The sequence below is a fragment of the Heteronotia binoei genome, chromosome 15 (assembly GCF_032191835.1).
Source record: "Heteronotia binoei isolate CCM8104 ecotype False Entrance Well chromosome 15, APGP_CSIRO_Hbin_v1, whole genome shotgun sequence".
Lineage (NCBI taxonomy): Eukaryota > Metazoa > Chordata > Lepidosauria > Squamata > Gekkonidae > Heteronotia > Heteronotia binoei.
The window spans coordinates 21,232,900-21,252,599 of NC_083237.1; the positions used below are offsets into that span (position 1 = coordinate 21,232,900).

The 19,700-nt window shown below is 48.3% G+C and overlaps 1 protein-coding gene across 1 annotated transcript in view; it reads left to right on the top strand.

Annotated features, from left to right (window-relative positions):
* Positions 1 to 19,480, top strand: part of HSD3B7 (hydroxy-delta-5-steroid dehydrogenase, 3 beta- and steroid delta-isomerase 7) — a 42,280-nt gene extending 22,800 nt beyond the window's left edge. Inside the window, exons 3-6 of the mRNA XM_060255524.1 lie at positions 6,172 to 6,280; positions 11,697 to 11,796; positions 13,736 to 13,898; positions 15,735 to 19,480. Coding sequence (XP_060111507.1) covers positions 6,172 to 6,280; positions 11,697 to 11,796; positions 13,736 to 13,898; positions 15,735 to 16,159 — 797 coding nt within the window. The 3' untranslated portion in view covers positions 16,160 to 19,480. The remainder of the gene's footprint in view (positions 1 to 6,171; positions 6,281 to 11,696; positions 11,797 to 13,735; positions 13,899 to 15,734) is intronic.
* Positions 19,481 to 19,700: the final 220 nt, after the last annotated feature.

Consider the following 19,700-nt stretch of genomic DNA (forward strand, 5'->3'; position numbering starts at 1 on the left):
GTAGATTTCAGGCGGGCTTCCTTTGGCCCGGGGATAACGAGCAGATTTTGAGATCCCGATCTCAGTACTCTCTGGGGAACATGTGGGGAGAGACGGTCCCTAAGGTAGGCAGGTCCTAGGCCATATAGGGCTTTAAAGGTAATAACCAGCACCTTGTACCGAACTTGGTATATTATTGGCAGGCAGTGCAGAATCCGAAGCCCCGGCTGAATGTGCTCCCATCTTGGGAGCCCCAATAACAACCGGGCAGCGGCATTCTGCACTAACTGCAACTTCCGGGTTCGGCACAATGGCAGCCCCATGTAGAGGGCATTGCAGTAGTCCAACTTCAAGGTGACCATTGCATGGATCACCGTTGCTAGATCGTCACGCTCCAGGAAAGGAGCCAACTGCCTCGCCCGCCTAAGATGAAAGAATGCGGACTTAGCAGTGGCTGCTACCTGAGCCTCCATCGTTAAGGAAGGCTCCAATAGTACCCCCAGGCTCTTGACCTTGTGCGTCACTGTCAACGGCGCACCGTCAAAAACTGGCAGGGGGGATTTCCCCTCCCGGACCCCAATGACCCAAGCAAAGGACCTCTGTCTTCGCCAGATTTAGCCTCAGCCCGCTCAGCCTGAGCCACCCAGCCATGGCCTGTAACGCCCGGTCCAAATTTTCTGGGGCGCAGGCCGGCCATCCATAAGCAGATAGAGTTGGGTGTCATCAGCATACTGGTGACAGCCCATACCTTCAGGCAATCTGGGCAAGGGAGCGCATATAGATGTTAAATAACATCAGGGAGAGGACCGCCTCTTGAGGCACTCCGCAATCAAGCGTGTGTCTCCGGGACAGTTCACCCCCAATCGCAACCCTTTGTCCCCGACCCTCAAGGAAAGAGGAAAGCCATTATAAGGCCAACCCCTGAATCCCCACGTTGGCGAGGCGGCAGGTCAGTAACCGATGGTCAACCATATCAAACGCTGCCGATAGGTCCAACAACATCAGCACCGCTGAGCCACCCCGATCCAGATGCTGTTGAAGGTCATCTACCAGGGCAACCAACACCGTCTCCGTCCCGTGGCCTGGGCAAAAGCCAGACTGAAGGGGATCAAGGATGGAAGCATCCTCCAGGAAGCTCTGTAGCTGCATCGCCACTGCCCTCTCGATGAGTTTGCCCAAAAAGGGCAAGTTCAAGACCGGCCGGTAGTGTGCCAATTGGGCCGGGTCTAACGTTGTTTTTTTCAAGAGGGGACGGACCACCGCCTCTTTAAGCGATGTTGGAAAATGCCCTTCCGTCAGGGATCTATTTATGATATCCTGCACAGGATATCTGAGCTCCCTCTGGCAGGATTTAATAAGCCAGGAGGAAAGCCCCTCTTGCCTGTTACAATGGGAGGTGGCTTCAGGCAAAAGCCAACTGGGAATTTGCGCAATACTTTCCATGCTGGGGGGTATTCTTTATGTTTACCAACGCCAGGTGTGTCCTGGGAGGAGCAAAGCAGCTGTCAGGCATTTGATGAGTCAGAAACATCTGCAACAACATATCTGAAAAGAGCCAGCCCTGAGTTCATTTGCATTCTCCTTCGAGATAACGCTGGTTTTTGTTGTTTATTGTGGGATGATTCCCATTATGGCCGAGGACCTACCTACCTAAGGGACCGTCTCTCCCCATATGAGCCCCAGAGGGCACTGAGGTCATCTGGGAAAAACCAGTTGAATATCCCTGGGCCAAGGGAGGCCAGACTGAAAGCCACCCGGGACCGGGCCTTCTCTATTACTGCTCCATTACTGTGGAACCAACTCCCTGAGGAGGTGAGGGCCCTACGATGTTTAGAGGGATTCCGTAGGGCCTGTAAGACCCACCTTTTCAAGATGGCCTTCAACTAGCGAAAAACTGTGACAAATCTAGATATGCTGCTAGAAATGCTTTTATTCCTGAAATGTTTTTACTTCTGAAATTTATTGAAACCTGTTTTAACGCCATACTGTTATGTTAATTTTAATATTCTGTAATTGTTTTAACTATTTTATAAGTATAACTGATGTAATGTGTGTTTTATGTTGTGAGCCGCCCTGAGCCTGCCCCGGCGGGGAGGGCGGGATAGAAATAAAAAATTATTATTATTATTATTATTATATTATTATTATACAACTCCTGGCCTCTTTGGAAGAGGAGCAGCCTGCAACAGGTGCAGAATCTCGGCATCTTTGCCTCCTCTGCTTGTCCTCTGTTCCCTAAAGGGCCAATTCCCACATTACAGAGGACATTACAAAGGTTGGGTTCTAGAACATAAGAACATAAGAGAAGCCATATTGGATCAGGCCAACGGCCCATCAAGTACAACACTCTGAGTCACATAAGAACATAAGAGAAGCCATGTTGGATCAGGCCAACGGCCCATCAAGTACAACACTCTGTGTCACACAGTGGCAAAAAATTTTATATACACACATACACTGTGGCTAATAGCCACTGATGGACCTGTGCTCCATATTTTTATCTAAACCCCTCTTGAAGGTGGCTATACTTGTGGCCGCCACCACCTCCTGTGGCAGTGAATTCCACATGTTAATCACCCTTTGGGTGAAGAAGTACTTCCTTTTATCCGTTTTAACCTTTCTGCTCAGCAATTTCATCGAATGCCCATGAGTTCTTGTATTGTGAGAAAGGGAGAAAAGTACTTCTTTCTCTACTTTCTCCATCCCATGCATTATCTTGTAAACCTCTATCATGTCACCTCACAGTCGACGTTTCTCCAAGCTAAAGAGTCCCAAGCGTTTCAACCTTTCTTCATAGGGAAAGTGCTCCAGCCCTTTAATCATTCTAGTTGCCCTTCTCTGGACTTTCTCCAATGCTATAATATCCTTTTTGAGGTGCGGCGACCAGAACTGCACACAGTACTCCAAATGAGACCGCACCATCGATTTATACAGGGGCATTATGATACTGGCTAATTTGTTTTCAATTCCCTTCCTAATAATTCCCAGCATGGCGTTGGCCTTTTTTATTGCAGACGCACACTGTCTTGACATTTTCAGTGAGTTATCTACCACGACCCCAAGATCTCTCTCTTGGTCAGTCTCTGCCAGTTCACACCCCATCAACTTGTATTTGTAGCTGGGATTCTTGGCCCCAATGTGCATTACTTTGCACTTGGCCACATTGAACCGCATCTGCCACGTTGACGCCCACTCACCCAGCCTCAACAAATCCCTTTGGAGTTCCTCACAATCCTCTCTGGTTCTTGCCACCCTGAACAATTTAGTGTCATCCGCAAACTTGGCCACTTCACTGCTCACTCCCAACTCTAAATCATTTATGAACAAGTTAAAGAGCATAGGACCCAGTACCGAGCCCTGCGGCACCCCACTGCTTACCGTCCTCCACTGCGAAGACTGCCCATTTATACTGACTCTCTGCTTCCTATTACTAAGCCAGTTTTTGATCCACAAGAGGACCTGTCCTTTTACTCCATGACTCTCAAGTTTTCTAAGGAGCCTTTGATGAGGAACTTTATCAAAAGCTTTCTGGAAGTCAAGGTAAACAACATCTATCGGGTCGCCTTTGTCCACATGTTTGTTCACCCCCTCAAAGAAATGTAACAGGTTAGTGAGGCAAGATCTTCCCTTGCAGAACCCATGCTGAGTCTTCCTCAATAACCCGTGTTCATCAGTGTGCCTACTCATTCTGTCCTTGATAATGGTTTCTACCAACTTTCCCGGTATTGAAGTCAGACTGACTGGCCTGTAATTTCCCGGATCTCCTCTGGAACCCTTTTTAACGATGGGGGTGACATTTGCTACCTTCCAGTCCTCAGGAACGGAGGCAGATTTCAATGAAAGATTACAGATTTTTGTTAGAAGATCCACAAGTTCAACTTTGAGTTCTTTCAGAACTCTCGGATGTATGCCATCCGGACCCGGTGACTTATTAGTTTTTAATTTGTCTATCAGTTGTAGGACCTCCTCTTTTGTCACCTCAATCTGACTCAGGTCTTTCAACACCCCTTCCAAAATTAGTGGTTCTGGGGCGGGCAAAAAGTTCTCATCTTCCACAGTGAAGACGGAGGCAAAAAATTCATTTAGCTTCTCAGCCATTTCCCTATCCTCCTTCAGTAATCCTTTTACCCCATGGTCATCCAAGGGCCCCACTGCCTCCCTGGCTGGTTTCCTACTTCTAATATATTTGAAGAAAGTTTTATTGTTGGTCTTTACGTTTTTTGCAATATGCTCCTCATAGTCCCTTTTTCCTGCCTGATCACAGTCTTGCATTTGATTTGCCACAGCCTGTGTTCCCTTTTACTAATCTCACTTGGACTGGTTTTCCACCGCTTAAAGGAGTCCTTCTTACCTTTTACAGCTTCCATTACTTTGTTTGTTAACCATGCAGGCCTTTTCTTATGCCTGTTTGTGCCTTTCCTAACTTGTGGTATGTATTTTATCTGAGCTTCTAGGATTATAGTTTTAAATAGCGTCCAAGCTTCCCCAAGCTTGCTCCTCTGGGGGCCTGTCATTTATAACAGTAGCATGCAAGTTCTCAATTCCTGTGTGCAAGGTGCCTGATTCAGATTATGACTGTGGCATCACCAGATCCAAACTGGGTATCATGCAGGGATTAAGGAACTCATATGTATCTGCTACGCAGGAGAGGGGGGAATCCTGGACCCAAGCTGTCTTTTGCAAGGATGAAATTGGCCTTCTCTGAATCAACCCAGGAGTCCAGAGCCACCCCCTGAATCCTGCATTTGGAGTCATTATTTTCTGAGCTGTCTTCTAGGATCTGCTCAGCTTCTTTGGAAGTTTATCAAGGGTCCCTCCATAAGCAGGTTTGTAATGGCAGATGAGATTTTAGGAAAACCGCTTATGCACCTCTAATGACCTGCCCTCCCAATCCAGTGACTGACTAAAAAGAGTGATGCCCAGCAGTGCCCAAGGAATGTGCTGCTTCTGTCTGGACAGCTGAGTGTTGAACTTCTGAATGGCCACTGGGAATGCCTGAAGCTAAGGGTGACTGGCTGCTTATGCCATGATCTTTTGGGATTGTTCCCCAAGGAGAAACGATTGCCTTTCCTCTTGAAAAGGAGACTGGCCACAAAGCCAATGTCATTGCTGGCTCTCTGTTACAAGTCTTGAAGTCAAAATAGCAGCCAGGTGTTGGAAGTTGTTCTAAGGCAGGGATGGCCAAGCTTGCTTAATGTAAGAGCTGCATAGAATAAACAAACGTCAGATGTTTTAGAGCCACAAGACATGAACATCTGATGTTTTGAGAACAGAAAGGAAGGAAGATAAGGTGGGAAGAAAGCAACATTAACTTTAAATGCATTTTCCAAGCCACCAGCTGGTTTGGCTTGGCGAAGTGATTTAGTGAGAGAAATGCCTTCTCCAAGATAGCCAGTGGGGCGGTGGGGTTTTTGAGAGCCACACGCTATGTGTGAAAGGGCCACATGTGGCTCCTGAGCCACAGTTTGGCCACCCTTGATTTATCTCATCAACAGGTCATCTCACATGATTGGTCTCAACTTCAAAAACGGTTGTGAAAGTTACAAACTGGAACACAACAAAATCTCTCTCTGTGTAGCAATTTCCCTCCATCTTCTTCCCTGTGGGGAATTTAGTCCCCTCCCAGCACTGGCGACTGGAACCCAGAATCCTCCCTCCCTCCCCATCCCATCCCAACCGTCTGCAGTCATCGCCAGGGGAAATGCATTCCTTGTGTCTGCAGTCACAGTGTGCAGGCCCACGTGCTGGAAACCGTGGCTTTCTTTTTAAAAAGTTTAGTACTGGAAAACGTGAGCAGTCCTTGATGAAATTCTTGAAGATGCTAGTTTTCCATTCAGCCTGGGCAGGATGGAATGAGAGATGAATTTTGTGCCTGGCATAACAGCTTCTCTGCCCACTTTGTGACTAACTGAAGCAGAATACCTGGCTAAACAGAAACAGACATAGGAATTGCTTTGTTTGCCAAGGGTATTTCGAGTGGGCTAAAATTGCCCCAGATTCCTTGGCCCACAGAAACAACTTCTCTGCCTCGGGGCACCTGTAAACAGCAGAGAGCACATCGTCTTCAGCTTGGCGGAGACGTTGAGCTTCATTTTTATCCCAGCACGGGATTGTGTAATGACTAGTGTGTGGGTGTGTGACTTACGTGTCTTTTGTGTTTCTCGACCCACCTTCCCTGCTGTTTCGACACAGGAACCCAGAATGTAATCGAAGCATGTGTGACCCAAGGCACCCAGTACCTGGTTTACACCAGCACCATGGAGGTGGTGGGCCCTAATGCCAAAGGAGACCCCTTCTACAGGTATGGGCTCAAACTAGGCCACAGAGCAAACTCTGCCCACTGTTCTGCCTCTTGCATTTTTATCCCACCACCTAGGAGACTGAGACAGGCGCCCTTCTGGCAGCCCCCTGTGCCCCAGACCCTGCTTGGTGGACTTCTCTTCCCTTCATATCAGCATTTTGGGCAGGGGAGGACAATGCAATGACTTTCAAGCTGTGTCCCGAGAAGCACATCAGTAGCCCCACTAGGACGACCATCCAACATAAGAACATAAAAGAAGCCATGCTGGATCAGTCCAATGGCCCATTCAGTCCAACACTCTGTGTCACATAAGAGAAGCTATGTTGGATCAGGCCAATGGCCCATTCAGTCCAGCACTGTCACACAGTGGCCAAAACACCCCAGGTACCATCAGGAGGTCCATCAGTGGGACCAGGACGCTAGAAGCCCTTCCACTGTCTCCCCCCCACCCCCAGCACCAAGAATACAGAGCATCACTGCCCCAGAGAGAGAGTTCCATCTATACCTTGTGGCTAATAGCCCCTGCTGGACCCCTGCTCCATATGTTTATCCATTCTCCTCTTGAAGCTGGGTGTGCTCACAGCCACCACCACCTCCTGTGGCAGTGTATTCCATGTGTTAATCACCCTTTGGGTGAAGGTGTACTTCCTTCTATCAGTTGGTCATCCCAGGCTTGCACGGCACAGGGACTAGAGTGTCAGACTAGGATACTGGGAGAACCGGGTTCAAATCCCCACTCTGCCCTGGGAAGCTTGCTGGGTGATCTTGGACCAGCCCCACTCTCTCTCAGCCCAATCTCTCTCACAGGCAGTGATCCCTCTAAGCTAGTTAGCATGAGCTAGCTCACAGATTTTTAGCCTCCGGCTCACACATTTTTGTCTTAGCTCAGGAAAGATGGCCCCAGAGCACAATAATTTATGCAGGAGCTCACAACTTTAATGCCACAAAGTAGGATTTTTGCTCACAAGACTCTGCAGTTTACAGGGAACATTGCAGGTGTGATGGTTCTGAGTAGGGGTGGAATTCTAGCAGGAGCTGCTTTGCATATTAGGCCACACCCCCTGATGTAACCAGTCCTCCAAGAGCTTACAAAAAAGAGCCTTGTAAGCTCTTGGAGTGTTTGTTGGCTACATCAGGGGTGTGTGGCCTAATACGCAAAGGAGCTCCTGCTAGAATTCCACCCCTGGTTCTGAGGTTGGGGGGAGGGAATGTTGTGATCAGAAAAGCAGGGTATAATTGTGCTCCGCCTTCTAGCTTCAAGTTTTGCAGTGGCATGGGGGGAGGTCTTGCCTTCTCTTATACCTTCCTCCCCGAGACACACACAAAGTTCCAATCAATGTTCCCTCTAAGCTGTGGCATCTTGTGAGCAAAAATTCTACTTTGGGAGCTACTGGCATTAAAGTTGGGAGCTACTGCATGAATTAGTTTGCTCTGGGACCATTTTTCCTGAGCTGAGGCAAAAATCCGTGAGCTGGAAGCTAAAAAATTGTGAGCTCGCTCACACTAACTCAGCTTAGAGGGAACACTGGTTCCAATGCAGGCAACAGAGCTGTACACTGGAAAGGGCCCTCTGGTGCCTTCCCTGCAATGCAGGAAATCCAAAGCTAGAATATTTCCAACAAATGGTTGCCTAGTCTCTGCTTGGAGGAAGACTCCCAGTGGGAGGAGCAGGGGGCAGAAGCAGGCAGCTCTGGAAGGAACTGGCCCTCTGCAAACAGCTGTCTTTGACCCCCCCCCCCTTCCTCCCCTTTCATTACTCCCTGTCTCATCTACTTCCCCATTCAGGCAGGTATTTGCCTTGGCTATGTCAGCTGGGCTTCTCTGAGGTCCTCCCTAGCAACACCATGACAACAGCAGCACACAGTAAAGGTAACCCTGGAGATGACCCGGGAAGGATTCTTAAAGGCACAGCTCTGTTTACTGGGCAATGCTGTATTGATTTTTTTAAAAATGTGAATTCCTGTTTTCTAAAGATGTCCAAAGTAGCCATTTCTATTAAGGCTAGCAAGTTTGGTGTGTTTGGAGGGGGCATCTAGCTGGCTGTTGCTCATTTGCGTCTGCTGAATTAGTTTCAATCTAGGCAAGCTCGAACGTGTCAGATCTCAGAAGTTGAGCAGGGCCGGCCCGAGTTAGTACTCGGGAGGGGAGACCACCAAGGAAGTCCAGGGTTGCTACACAGAGGCAGGCAATGCCTCTCTTGCCTTGAAAACCTTGCACGGTCACCAGACGTCAGCTATGACTTGACAGCACTCCCCCCCCCCCAAAAAAAAATTAGTTCCAAGTACACAAACTAAAAACATTAATCTTAGAAAATTATGATATTGGATTTGTACCCTGCCCTCTCAGAGTGGCTTACAATCTCCTTTACCTTCCACCCCTCCACAACAGACACCCTGTGAGGTGGGTGGAGCTGAGAGAGCTCTCACAGGAGCTGCCCTTTCAAGGACAGCTCTGCAAGAGCTATGGCTGACCCAAGGCCATTCCAGCAGGTGCAAGTGGAGAATCAAGTGGGGAATCAAACCTGGTGCTCCCAGATAAGAGCACTTAACCACTACACCAAACTGCTGATGGCTGACAAGGGGGAGCCTGACTAGCATTCCATATCCCGCACTCTTCTGCAGGTTGTCTGATAGGCATCAGCTTTGCATCCCCCCCCCCGCCATTCCCAGGGTAGGTCTGGGTTCCCTTTTGTCTGAATCTAGGTAATCTGCTTCAGTGTGGGAGTCTGAATGTGAGGATTTGATGTTTTCGGAATGCAAGAGGAGCCTTGATGGATCCAACTGTCCTGTTTCTACAATGGCCAGACCTATGATCCTTTCCTCTTCCTAAACTAGTCTTTTAAAAAAATGGATTAAAGGGGAACATGAGGAAGTTTTATGAAGCGGGGGAAGTGCACAGAGAGCTCTTCTCCCTCTTACATAATAAAATAACTTGGGCAGAGCAGGCACAATTAAGTTAATGGGCAGTAAATTCAAGATGGAGGGGGAGGAACAGTTTTTTCAGACGACAAATAATTCCCTGCTTCAGAGCCACAAAATACGGGAGGGAGACAAGCTTTAAATGGCTTTATAAGGGGCCTTCAGACACTGATGGGCAAAAGTTCTGCTGGCCGTGATGACTGAACGTAACCTGTGTGCTCAGAGGCAGTGGTAGGTGGGGCCTGGAGATGAGTTCCCCTGGAGCAAATGGCTGCTTTGGAAGGTGGATTCTGCGGCCAGAGCTCCCGCCTCTCCCCAAGCCCCACGCTCTGCAGGCTCTCTGCCTGGATCTCCAAGCATTTTTGAACCCTGCCAACTGTAAAAGGACGCCACAACAAAAAATGCGAGCTAGTGACCAATTTACTAAGAAGTATATAAAAATCAGTCCAAGTGTCCAAAACATGTATATTCAAGTCCCAAAGTAGTGTGGTGACAAGCCAATCGATTAAGTACTTGTTTCTTTCCAGTCTTCATCAGACCTGGGACCAATATTGATTCAATCATATAGATTTTTTTACACAATTTTCAAAAAAGAGGGACGCAGAGCATCTCCAGCAGCAATTTCACATCGGCTACAGCTCGGTATGTGGCTTCTTGTGCCAAGGTAGAACACGGCACTTCTCCAGTAGAACACGGCACTTGAGCCCAAAAGATTCTACAAACCCTAATGATGTTACCAGCCGTGAAAACCTGAAATCTTTGATATGTCACCACAATACTTTGAGACTTGAATATACATGTTTTGGACATTTGGACTGATTTCTATATACTTCTTAGTAAATTGGTCACTAGCTTGCATTTTTTGTTGTGTTATCCATTATAGTAACTGTGAAACGGTAGCAGTAAGAAAGACTACTGTGCCCTGCTTCTGGTCAGCTGCTTACCAGATCATGTGGGCCCTTGGTCTGATCCGGCAAAGCTGCATTAATGGTACGCTGCCTCTGGAATTTTGGCTTAGCTTTTAGTCAGGATGGCCTCTGATAGACCTGTCTTCAAGAAATGTGACTAATCCCTTCATAAAGCCCATTTGGTTAGAGGTAATTGCTGCATTCTGTGGGCAGGTGAGTGGTTTGATGGCGTGGGAGAAAACTTGCTTTGTTTTAAACAGAGCAAGCAGCATCAACATGTCAGGAAATGAAATCTTACGCCTCTTACAGGAAATTGCCTTTATGTACTTGGATACACAAAGCTTTTCCAATCATGCTGCTGTGGGAGGGTGTGGGGGAAGGCAGGGGAATGGTACCTCTCCAAACTTTCTTTTTCACATCTATTTACTGCTCCAGAGCCCTTCCCCATATCCCAGGGCACTGTCACCTAGTCAGGGGAATCCCGGTCCCAGAATCACTGGCACCCTGTTGGGGCCAAGGAAAAAGAGGACCTCACCTCAGCCACCACAGCTCCTGGAAACCAACTGCCCAAGCCCCAGATGGGGCAGGGGCAAATAGCAGCAAAAAATTGCTCTTCTTTCCCTCCTTCAGGGGGTGGGGCTAAGGGGAGTTTGGGCCCCCTAAGTGTATGGCCTGGGCAGCTGCCCCTGTTGCCCACTGGTTAAGACAGACCCATGCTTAGTCTTCTCCAAGGCTTTTTTTGTAGCAGGAACTCCTTTGCATATTGGCCTACACACTCTTGGTAGCCAATCCTCCTGGAGCTTGCAGTAGGCCCTGTACTAAGAACCCTGTAAGCTCTTGGAGGATTGGCTACATCAGAGGTGTGCAGCCTAATACGCAAAGGAGTTCCTGCTACAAAAAAAGCCCTGGTCCTCTCCAATGTTCCCGCTAAGCTGCAGAGTCTTGTGAGCAAAAATTCTACTTTGTGAGCTATTGGCATTAAAGTTGTGAGCTACTGCATAAATTATTTGTGCTCTGGGGCCATTTTTTCTGAACTAAGACAAAAATGTGTGAGCTGGAGGCTAAAAACCTGTTGAGCTAACTCATGCTAACTCAGCTTAGAGGGAACACCGGTCCTCTCCATATTTTTCATCTCACACACACTGGTGTTGACTAGAGCCAGTTTAGCATAGTGGTTAAAAGCAGCAGACTCTGATATGGAGAACTGGATTTGATTCCCCTCTCCTCCACACATGGCTGCTGGGGTGACTTTTGAGTTTGTCAAAGCTCTTTCAGAGCTCTGTCAGCCCCCCAAAATAAGTCTAGCTCACCATAAAACAGATAGAACTTCAGGCTGACAGACAATCTTTGGATCTCCTGGCTATACTACACACAATGTTATATGATAATTAATTAAAGATCCAGCCTGCCTGGGCTGGAATGAATTAATAAATTATTTGGAATTGACTGAACCGCACTAAAATGTATTGCAGCGCGTTATTTTCTAAACTCGGGTTGCAACCCTAGTGATGAGGAGGAGGACCTGGATTCAGTTCCTGTGCCCTGACAGAACAGGCTCTGATCCTGTGTGCGTTTTGCACTTGGTTGCAGGAAAGACGAAGACTCCAAATACGAAGTCATTAACGACAAGCCCTACCCAGCGAGCAAAGCCAAGGCGGAGAAACTCGTCATTGAAGCCAACGGACGGCCAGTAAGCCAAATGCTTCTTTGGTGGAGGGTTAAATGATGACAAAGTTATGGGCACCTTCAAGGCTCCCAGCTTTATTGGAGAATGCCCATTTGTGGGCTAGGCCTTTCTTCAGGGTGTGCATGCAGTGCATTTTCATTTGGCAGATCCCAACCAGGGGTGGGGGGGATGGGGATGGCATATGTTTCAGCCACCAGGCCACAAAATGCATAAGGTTATTTCGTGGAAGGCTGTAACCTGCAGGAAATAACCAGTGTCTGTTTTCAGCCAATTCTACCTTTGCTCTTGCCATTTTAAACAACAGAGCACAGCTACGAAAGTTCTGCAGTCACTGAAAACCGCTGCCGTAACTGGATCCCTCAGAGCAGTATTTAACCCTCTCTTTGCGTAGACTTGCCATATGGCTGGAGTTCAGGGCACCCATTATTGACAACTTTTATTCTCTATATTGTGTACGTGTGGGAGAAAGAGATCTGCCGACTCAGAAGGAACCGAGCTCATGAATTAACAAGCCCACAGAAATGTCTGCCGAAACAAATGTTAGCCTTTAGAGTGCCCCAATAGCTGTTTGTTTGTTTGTTAAATCAACTTGTTGCACAAGATTAAGGCATTAAGGTACAGGGTTGTGAAAACACCCTCCCCAAGAGCAACAGCAGCTAGGGGACAGGAAACACTGCAGCCACCCTTCTGCTCCCTTTTCTCCACCACAGATGGTTTTGAAGCGTAGCCAGGTTGGTCTGCAGTAGAACTGCTAGATTCAAATCCAGGAGCTCCTCATAGAGTGACAAGATTTCCCAGGGATGAGGTTTCGAGTGTCAGAGATCTGACGGAGGAAGCCTTCACTCGCAAAGGCTTATACCCTGAAGATCTGGTTGGTCCCTCAGGTGCTGCTGGACTCGAATCTAGCTATTTAAGGCAAGCAGTGCAATTCAGTTGGGAAAAGAAGAAATGCCCCTTAAAGGGCTTTGTCAGCTCTGCTGTTCTGAAGGGAGCACTTAGCAGTTTCCCCTCCCCTTATTGGATGCAGGGCCAGATGGAGGCTCCTTCCGCATTCACCCTGCAGTTTACTCCTCCAGCCACAGCAGAGATTTTTTGATTTGGTTCAAAAGAGAAATATGCAAGTCATGCTTGCATTGGGCAATAGCATCGCCTGGGTGCTTGCAAATACCACCAGAAGATTCCTGCTGCCTCCCTCCCTCTTTCTCTCTGTGTTTGGAGAATCCTTGTGCGGCAGCAGCTCAAGACTTAAATCCCATTTTAAGAGGAATACAAGTGATGGCTGTCTCAACACATTTTTTTAAAGCACTAATAAGCAGCGACCAGGGATGGGATTGGGTTGAGGGCCTATGGTGGGTGAGGAGATGGAGACAAGGGTTTAACCCTTTCTTTTGCACCTTGTTTTCAGGATAAAACTCTCCCCAGATGCTCTTAGGATGATGGGGGACAGAAAGTGCAATATCGGTACCAGTCCCTCCCCGCCCCACGCACGCACACAAGGGTAACAGGAATCTCCTGTCCCTGATGCAGGGGGAGCAAGGGTTAAGCCCTCCCCACTTCTTCATGCACTGCAGATCCTCTCCCCCCCCTCAGCTGCTTTTTAGCATAAGAAAGTATGTCAGGAATGCTAATCATGGATACTGTGGTGTGTGCTGGCTGACAGTAACACTGACTGCCTGTCTGGAACTGGAGTGCTAGAACAGCATTTCAGTTGCAGGAGACCCACAGGGTCCAGGGCTTTTTTTGTAGCAGGAACTCCTTTGCATATTAGGCCACACACCCCTGATGTAGCCAATCCTCCAAGAGTTTGAGGGCTCTTCTTACAGGGCCTACTGCAAGTTCCAGGAGGACAGGCTACATCAGGGGGGTGCGGCCTAATATGCAAAGGAGTTCCTGTTACAAAAGAAAGCCTTGCTCACACCCATCTCTGTCTCTCCTGTGCCAGATCCAGGGTGGGAAGAAGCTGGTCACTTGCGCCCTCCGGCCGACGGGCATCTATGGGGAAGAACATCCTCTGATGAAGGAATTCTATGAGAAAGGGCTGGCCACAAAACGCTGCATGATCCGGACCATCCCAGCCTCTACTGAGCACGGCAGGGTCTATGTGGGTGAGTTAGGAGGCCATCTGAATGTGCACACGAACACACCTTTGACTCATTCCTGACCCTTCAATCTTGCAGCAGGTCCTGAGAATGCAAGAAAGGGAAGCTTTTGGTTCCTTCTATAAGACCCCAAGGGAAGTGAAAAAGACCACATGGTGTTTGAGCTTTCTGGCTGAGTGCCTGGATTTATGATGTATAAGTTCATGCAGGCAGTGGACAGTTCAGTGTTAAAGCGTAGAGGGCAAACATTATGATGATTGATATTACTTGAAGTGTTCTTGAGAGCATCAGATAACAGCAAATCACAGCTTACAACCAGAAAGAGCCCTCCCTCCCAGCCAGCCATGTGCAGACTGGAAATTGAAAACTTCCTGGTTCAGAATTATCACATCCAGTGTTCCCTCTAAGCTGCGGAGTCCTGTGAGCAAAAATGCTACTTTGTGAGCTCCTGGCATTAAAGTTGTGAGCTGCTGCATCAGTTAGTGTGCTCTAGCGTCACCCTTCCTGAGCAAAGACAAAAATGTGAGCTGGAGGCTAAAAATCTGTGAGCTGGCTCACGCTTAGCTCGGAGGGAACACTGATCGCATCTGACCTGGAGGAGATTAACCACAGGTTGCTTTGACTTGGTTGGCCCAGGTGAGACCATCTTGTTAGATCTCAGAAGCTAACCAGGGTTGGCTATGGTTAGTATTTGGATGGGAAACTCCAAGGAAGTCCTGGGCTGCTACATGTAGGCAGGCAATGGGAAAATCACCCCTGCTCATCTCTTGCCTTGAAAACCCGACAGGATCTCTGTAAGTCAGCTGCAACTTTCCACCATCAACCACAGTTTATCAGTCTGTCTGATATGGAAGTCTCTCCAAACTGAGTCCAGTTGCGGGGTGTGTTTTTATTTGTTTCCCAAGCATGTTAGAGTCTGTTATCTCTCCCTGTAACTCCTTTGCGGAACAGTGTTGCAAAGTGAGTCATGACATGCTTTCAGTAATTCATAACTGTACAATATCCTGGGAGAACTGTGATTGATTTCCCTTTTTGTGAAAGAAATGAAATCCAGCCGCACCTGAGGACTGTGAATGCTAACTTGTTCAGAGCAGTAGCTGTACCAAGAGCAGCTTGTCTGTGCCCGTGCGCACCTGCGCTCTTTGGGGAAGAGGGGTACATGCAGGTACGCACGTATACTCTGCCGCTGCTCAAAACGAACAGCTCCCCTGTTGGCTGCATTTCAGTACTTTTTTTTTAAATTGGGAGATAAACTTTAGCATAATGTATCGATTATCTCTTTCCTCCTCCTTTTCGGCAGGGGAATTCCAACAAGAATGGCTTTTTGCTCTCCTGACATGCAGCAACTTAGGCTTGCTCTTGAAGACAGAGAGAACAAAAAAGGAAATCTGGGTTCTCTGTTGAAGGCTCGAATGAAGGACAGGGTGAAAGGAAGAAGGGGAAAGGAAACCATCCAGTTTGGTGGGAGGGGGGGGAGATAAGCCAGGAGCGGCCAAACTTGCTTCACATAAGAGCCACATAGAATAAATGTCAGATGTCTGAGAGCCGCAAGACAGCGAAGTAGGGAAGGAAGGCAAGCAGTCAAATAGATGGGGAAAGGGGGGAGGGAGAGGTGGAAAGAAAGCAACTTTACCTTTAAATGCATTCTCCAAGCTGCCAGCTGGAGATAAGCAGACCTTGCTTCTGCCTTAAACTCTGTGGGGAGAAGCGGGGCTGGGGTGTGGAGCAAATGTATCCCCCCTGTTGATTTTCATAAACCCAGAAGGATTCTTCTTATCTTGTTCTATAACTAACAGTTTCCCTTGTCCTCCTATCTTCCCTCCTTCCCCCACTCCCATGCAGGCAACGTGGCTTGGATGCACTTGTTGGCAGCCCAAAAGATGCAGGAGACCCCCTTGGCCATCGGGGGCCAGGTTTATTTCTGTTACGATGACTCGCCTTACAAAAGCTACGAGGACTTCAACATGGAGTTCCTGGGGCCTTGTGGCTTCCGCCTCCTGGGCTCCCGGCCCCTTCTCCCCTTCTGGCTCCTCTACTGCATTGCGCATTTCAACGCCCTCTTGCAGTGGCTGCTGAAGCCCTTCTGCACCTACGCCCCCCTACTCAATCCCTACACCCTGACGGTGGTGAGCACCACCTTCACGGTGAAGACCGACAAGGCCCAGCAGCAGTTTGGCTATCAGCCCCTCCACACCTGGGAAGAGAGCCGGGACAGGACCGTCAAGTGGTTGAAAGAGATAGATGCCCAGAGGCATGCTGGGAAATAGCCAACTGAAACAGAGGGGGCAGGAAATCCCAGCAGGAGATTTAGGGGAATGCAGCTGCGGGTGCTGCCACCACCTGAGTCGCTCAGCAAAAATATCTTTTCCCTCAAAAATTTGCAATTTTCTATATCTGGAGGATAAGCTTGTGTCCAACTGTGAATTATGCTATGCACTTGTCAGCATTAATTTCTGAAAACATGGGGTCTGTGCACATCCCCTTCAGGATTATTAAACCTATCCCATCTTACTTTCTTATGCAAGCATGTCAGTACCATACAATAGCATAGCACTAGGTGCTGCAAAATGCTGTTGTATTGGGGTGCAGCCAAAGAACAAGGCAACCTTCCCGGGGGGGTTTTGTAGCACATGAATCTGCTTGGGGTATCGGTCGAATGCACCCAGTTCCTGAATCCTCGCATAAGTCTGGGATTTCCTTTAGGCTCATTATATGAAATACCTGGTCCTCCGTTGGCCGGGTTGACTTCCACGTATCACTGAGTCTTGCGCTGTTGTGCAACAAGCAGGCATTCACAACTGGGCTGACAGCAAGAAAACCCAGTAGGGATGGCTGAAGTCTGGAATATGCAGGAGAGACTGGCAACTAATTCCTGGTTTTCCCTTCCAACATCATGCTGGGGGGAAAAAGCACATCCAAATATGCCTGGATTTGCCTTCTGTGCTGTGGTTCCATCAGCAGACAAAAGTTTGGCTGCCTCCTCGAATTCCACACAAGCGCAGATTTGCACAGAGTCTGACCTTGAGACATGGAGTCCTGAAAACCCTCCGCTTAACTAAAAAGCTAAGAGTCAGGTCTTCCTGGTGGTGGGGATATGTGTTGAAAAATGCACTTGGCCAGAGCCTAATTCCTGGTCAGGTACAAACCTACCTCCAACTCTCCGCCACGATCCAATCCCTGGTATACGATTTCACGTGTCATAAAATAAATCTCTCTTGTTGCTGAAATAACCTCTGATAGAGCCTAATGGCAAGGGGATTGCAGGCCTTGCCTGTGTCTCCCTTTCTCTCTTGGATAGTGTTCCATACACCTCCGTCTTCACGTGCACATAATGCATTCCAACCTCTTGATCATTGCATTGTTCCACTGTTGTTGGCTTTTAAAGGACAATATAAGTTAGGCAGAAACTGACAGATTGGTGGCAGTGGGCATGAGGCTAGGTGGCTGTAAAAGACCAGTGACCGGCTGCAGAAAGGTCTCATTGGCACCTCCATGTGCAGTGAAGACCTTTGATGCTTAGGCTCTGGGGCCAATCACTGCAGAGGCTGCCGTCTTCACCAGCTCCCTGTGGCTTTCGGTGTGCTTCAGATGCCTGATGAAACAGACTCTCGCTCTGCTCTTCTTTACGTTCTTTGAGGGATTCCGAATGAGCCCCTTGGATGTGACTCCTCAGCAGACATTCTTTTGAGGGCAGGATGGCATTTTTTAGGACACAGCATGCCTCATTCCGAGGTGCACGGCTTGAATGATATGGAATATGGAGCCGCGTGCATCTCAACAGCGTGGTCTGTGCACGTATGCTCATAAAGTCTCTATGTGCCTCGTTCTGCAGAAGCCCTGATCCAATGAGATGGATGGAGTCCAATTCTTGTTTTTATGAGGCTGCACATTAGTTAATGAGAGCCGGTTTGGTGTAGTGGTTAAGTGTGCAAACTCTTATCTGGGAGAACCGGGTTTGATTCCCCACTTCTCCACTTGCAGCTGCTGGAATGGCCTTGGGTCAGCCATATCTATCGCAGGAGATGTCCTTGAAAGGGCAGCTGCTGTGAGAGCTCTCTCAGCCCCACCTACCTCACAGGGTGTCTGTTGTGGGGGGAGAAGACATAGGAGATTGTAAGCCGCTCTGAGTCTCTGATTCAGAGAGAAGGGCGGGATATAAATCTGCAGTCGTCTTCTTAATCCAGTCCTGTGTAAGTGATCCATTTCCAGGACATGCTCATGCCACAGTGCTTTCTTTCCATTGCCTTCGATAGCCAGCATGATGTAGCAGTTAAGAGCAGTGGACTCTGAACTGGAGACCTGGGTTTAATTCCCCACTCTTCCTCACATGAAGCCAGCCGGGTGACCTTGGGCCAGTCACTGTTCTCTTAGAGCTCTCTCAGTCCCACCTACCTCACAACAAGATGCCTGTTGGGAGGAGCAGAAGGGAAGGTGATTGTAAAGCACTTTGAGATTCCTCAACATAGAGAAAAGGGGGGGTATAAAAACCAACTCTTCTTCATCTTCTGCTCTTCTTGACCAATCTACATCGTTCCTCCCCCATCACGGCAATGTGAATATATCCCAAGGATACATTCCAGTGTTGTCATCCAATCCCAGTATTTCCTTCTTATCTCTGAATCACTGCTGTTGTCTGGTCTGTTTCCAGAGCTCCACATCTACATTTCAATTTTTACCCCGCCAGTCAATTGACTGGGCAAACAGACTCTACTTGTTATGACAACTCGAAGGAATGTATTTTTCATTTTACAAATCCTGCTGTCTTACAACAAAGGCTTATTGGTGATGGCGTTCATGCAGTGGAAATGAGACCGGAGAACTGACAACTGTGGCAGAGTTCTGCCTGAGGCCAGGGGAATCTTTGCTTTGAAATGCTGAGGCTGAGATCCTGAGATGCAAGGGGTGGGGCCTAGCAGGGGACCTGACCAATCAGAAGAGCTTAATTGTGTTTTGTGCTTCAGGGTGGAGCCTGAGAAGTATGAGGTGAGCTAATTGTTTGTATCCTACCATATTTTTCTACTGGTGAAATATGAAAGATGGGGTTCTTTCTGATCACTGAAAAGGCTATGCTAGGCACCATGGGTCTCCCTCCCCCATGGATAAAAGTAAGTGGACTGTCCGGAGGAAGGGGATTGAGTGGGAAATGTGTCAAGACACGGTCCAGTAATTCAGGGGTGGCCAATGGTAGCTCTCCAGATGTTTTTTGCCTACAACTCCCATCAGCCCCAGCCATCGTGGCCAATGGCCAGCCAGCATGGCCAATGGCTGGGGCTGATGGGTGTTGTAGGCAAAAACATCTGGAGAGCTACCGTTAGCCACCCCTGCGGGTAATTCTTCACCCTGAGGTTTTAACTCCTTCCCCTGGAGACCCTGGGGAGGATGCTGAAACTTCACGTGTAACCCTGTGAGCTGGCAGCCCTAAAGAGATCAATAATATTCCTTTGAGCTCACTCGTATGTATTAGACGGAGAGTCTGTTCTAGACTTGTATGAAACATAAAGGCACATTCCTTGGAACAGCGCTTATTGGTTGTATAGAGTTTTATTAATTTAAGTATTAAGTGATTAAAGGAATATCTTACCAATGTGGATCAGAGTTGGCTCTTATTTTCTTGACTGGAGGGGGGGGGCAACTGGTCCACAACAGGGCTGGGCAGAGATGGTGAATGAAGGGCCAGAACCAAAGGATGCAAGAATGGGCAGCTTGTTGCAGGTGGGAGAAGTGGGCTGCCCCTTCTCCCCCCCCCCAAATCTCTCATTTCATTATGCCCTGCGGAGTGCAGAGGTGGTTTCCTGAGAACCTCAAGCC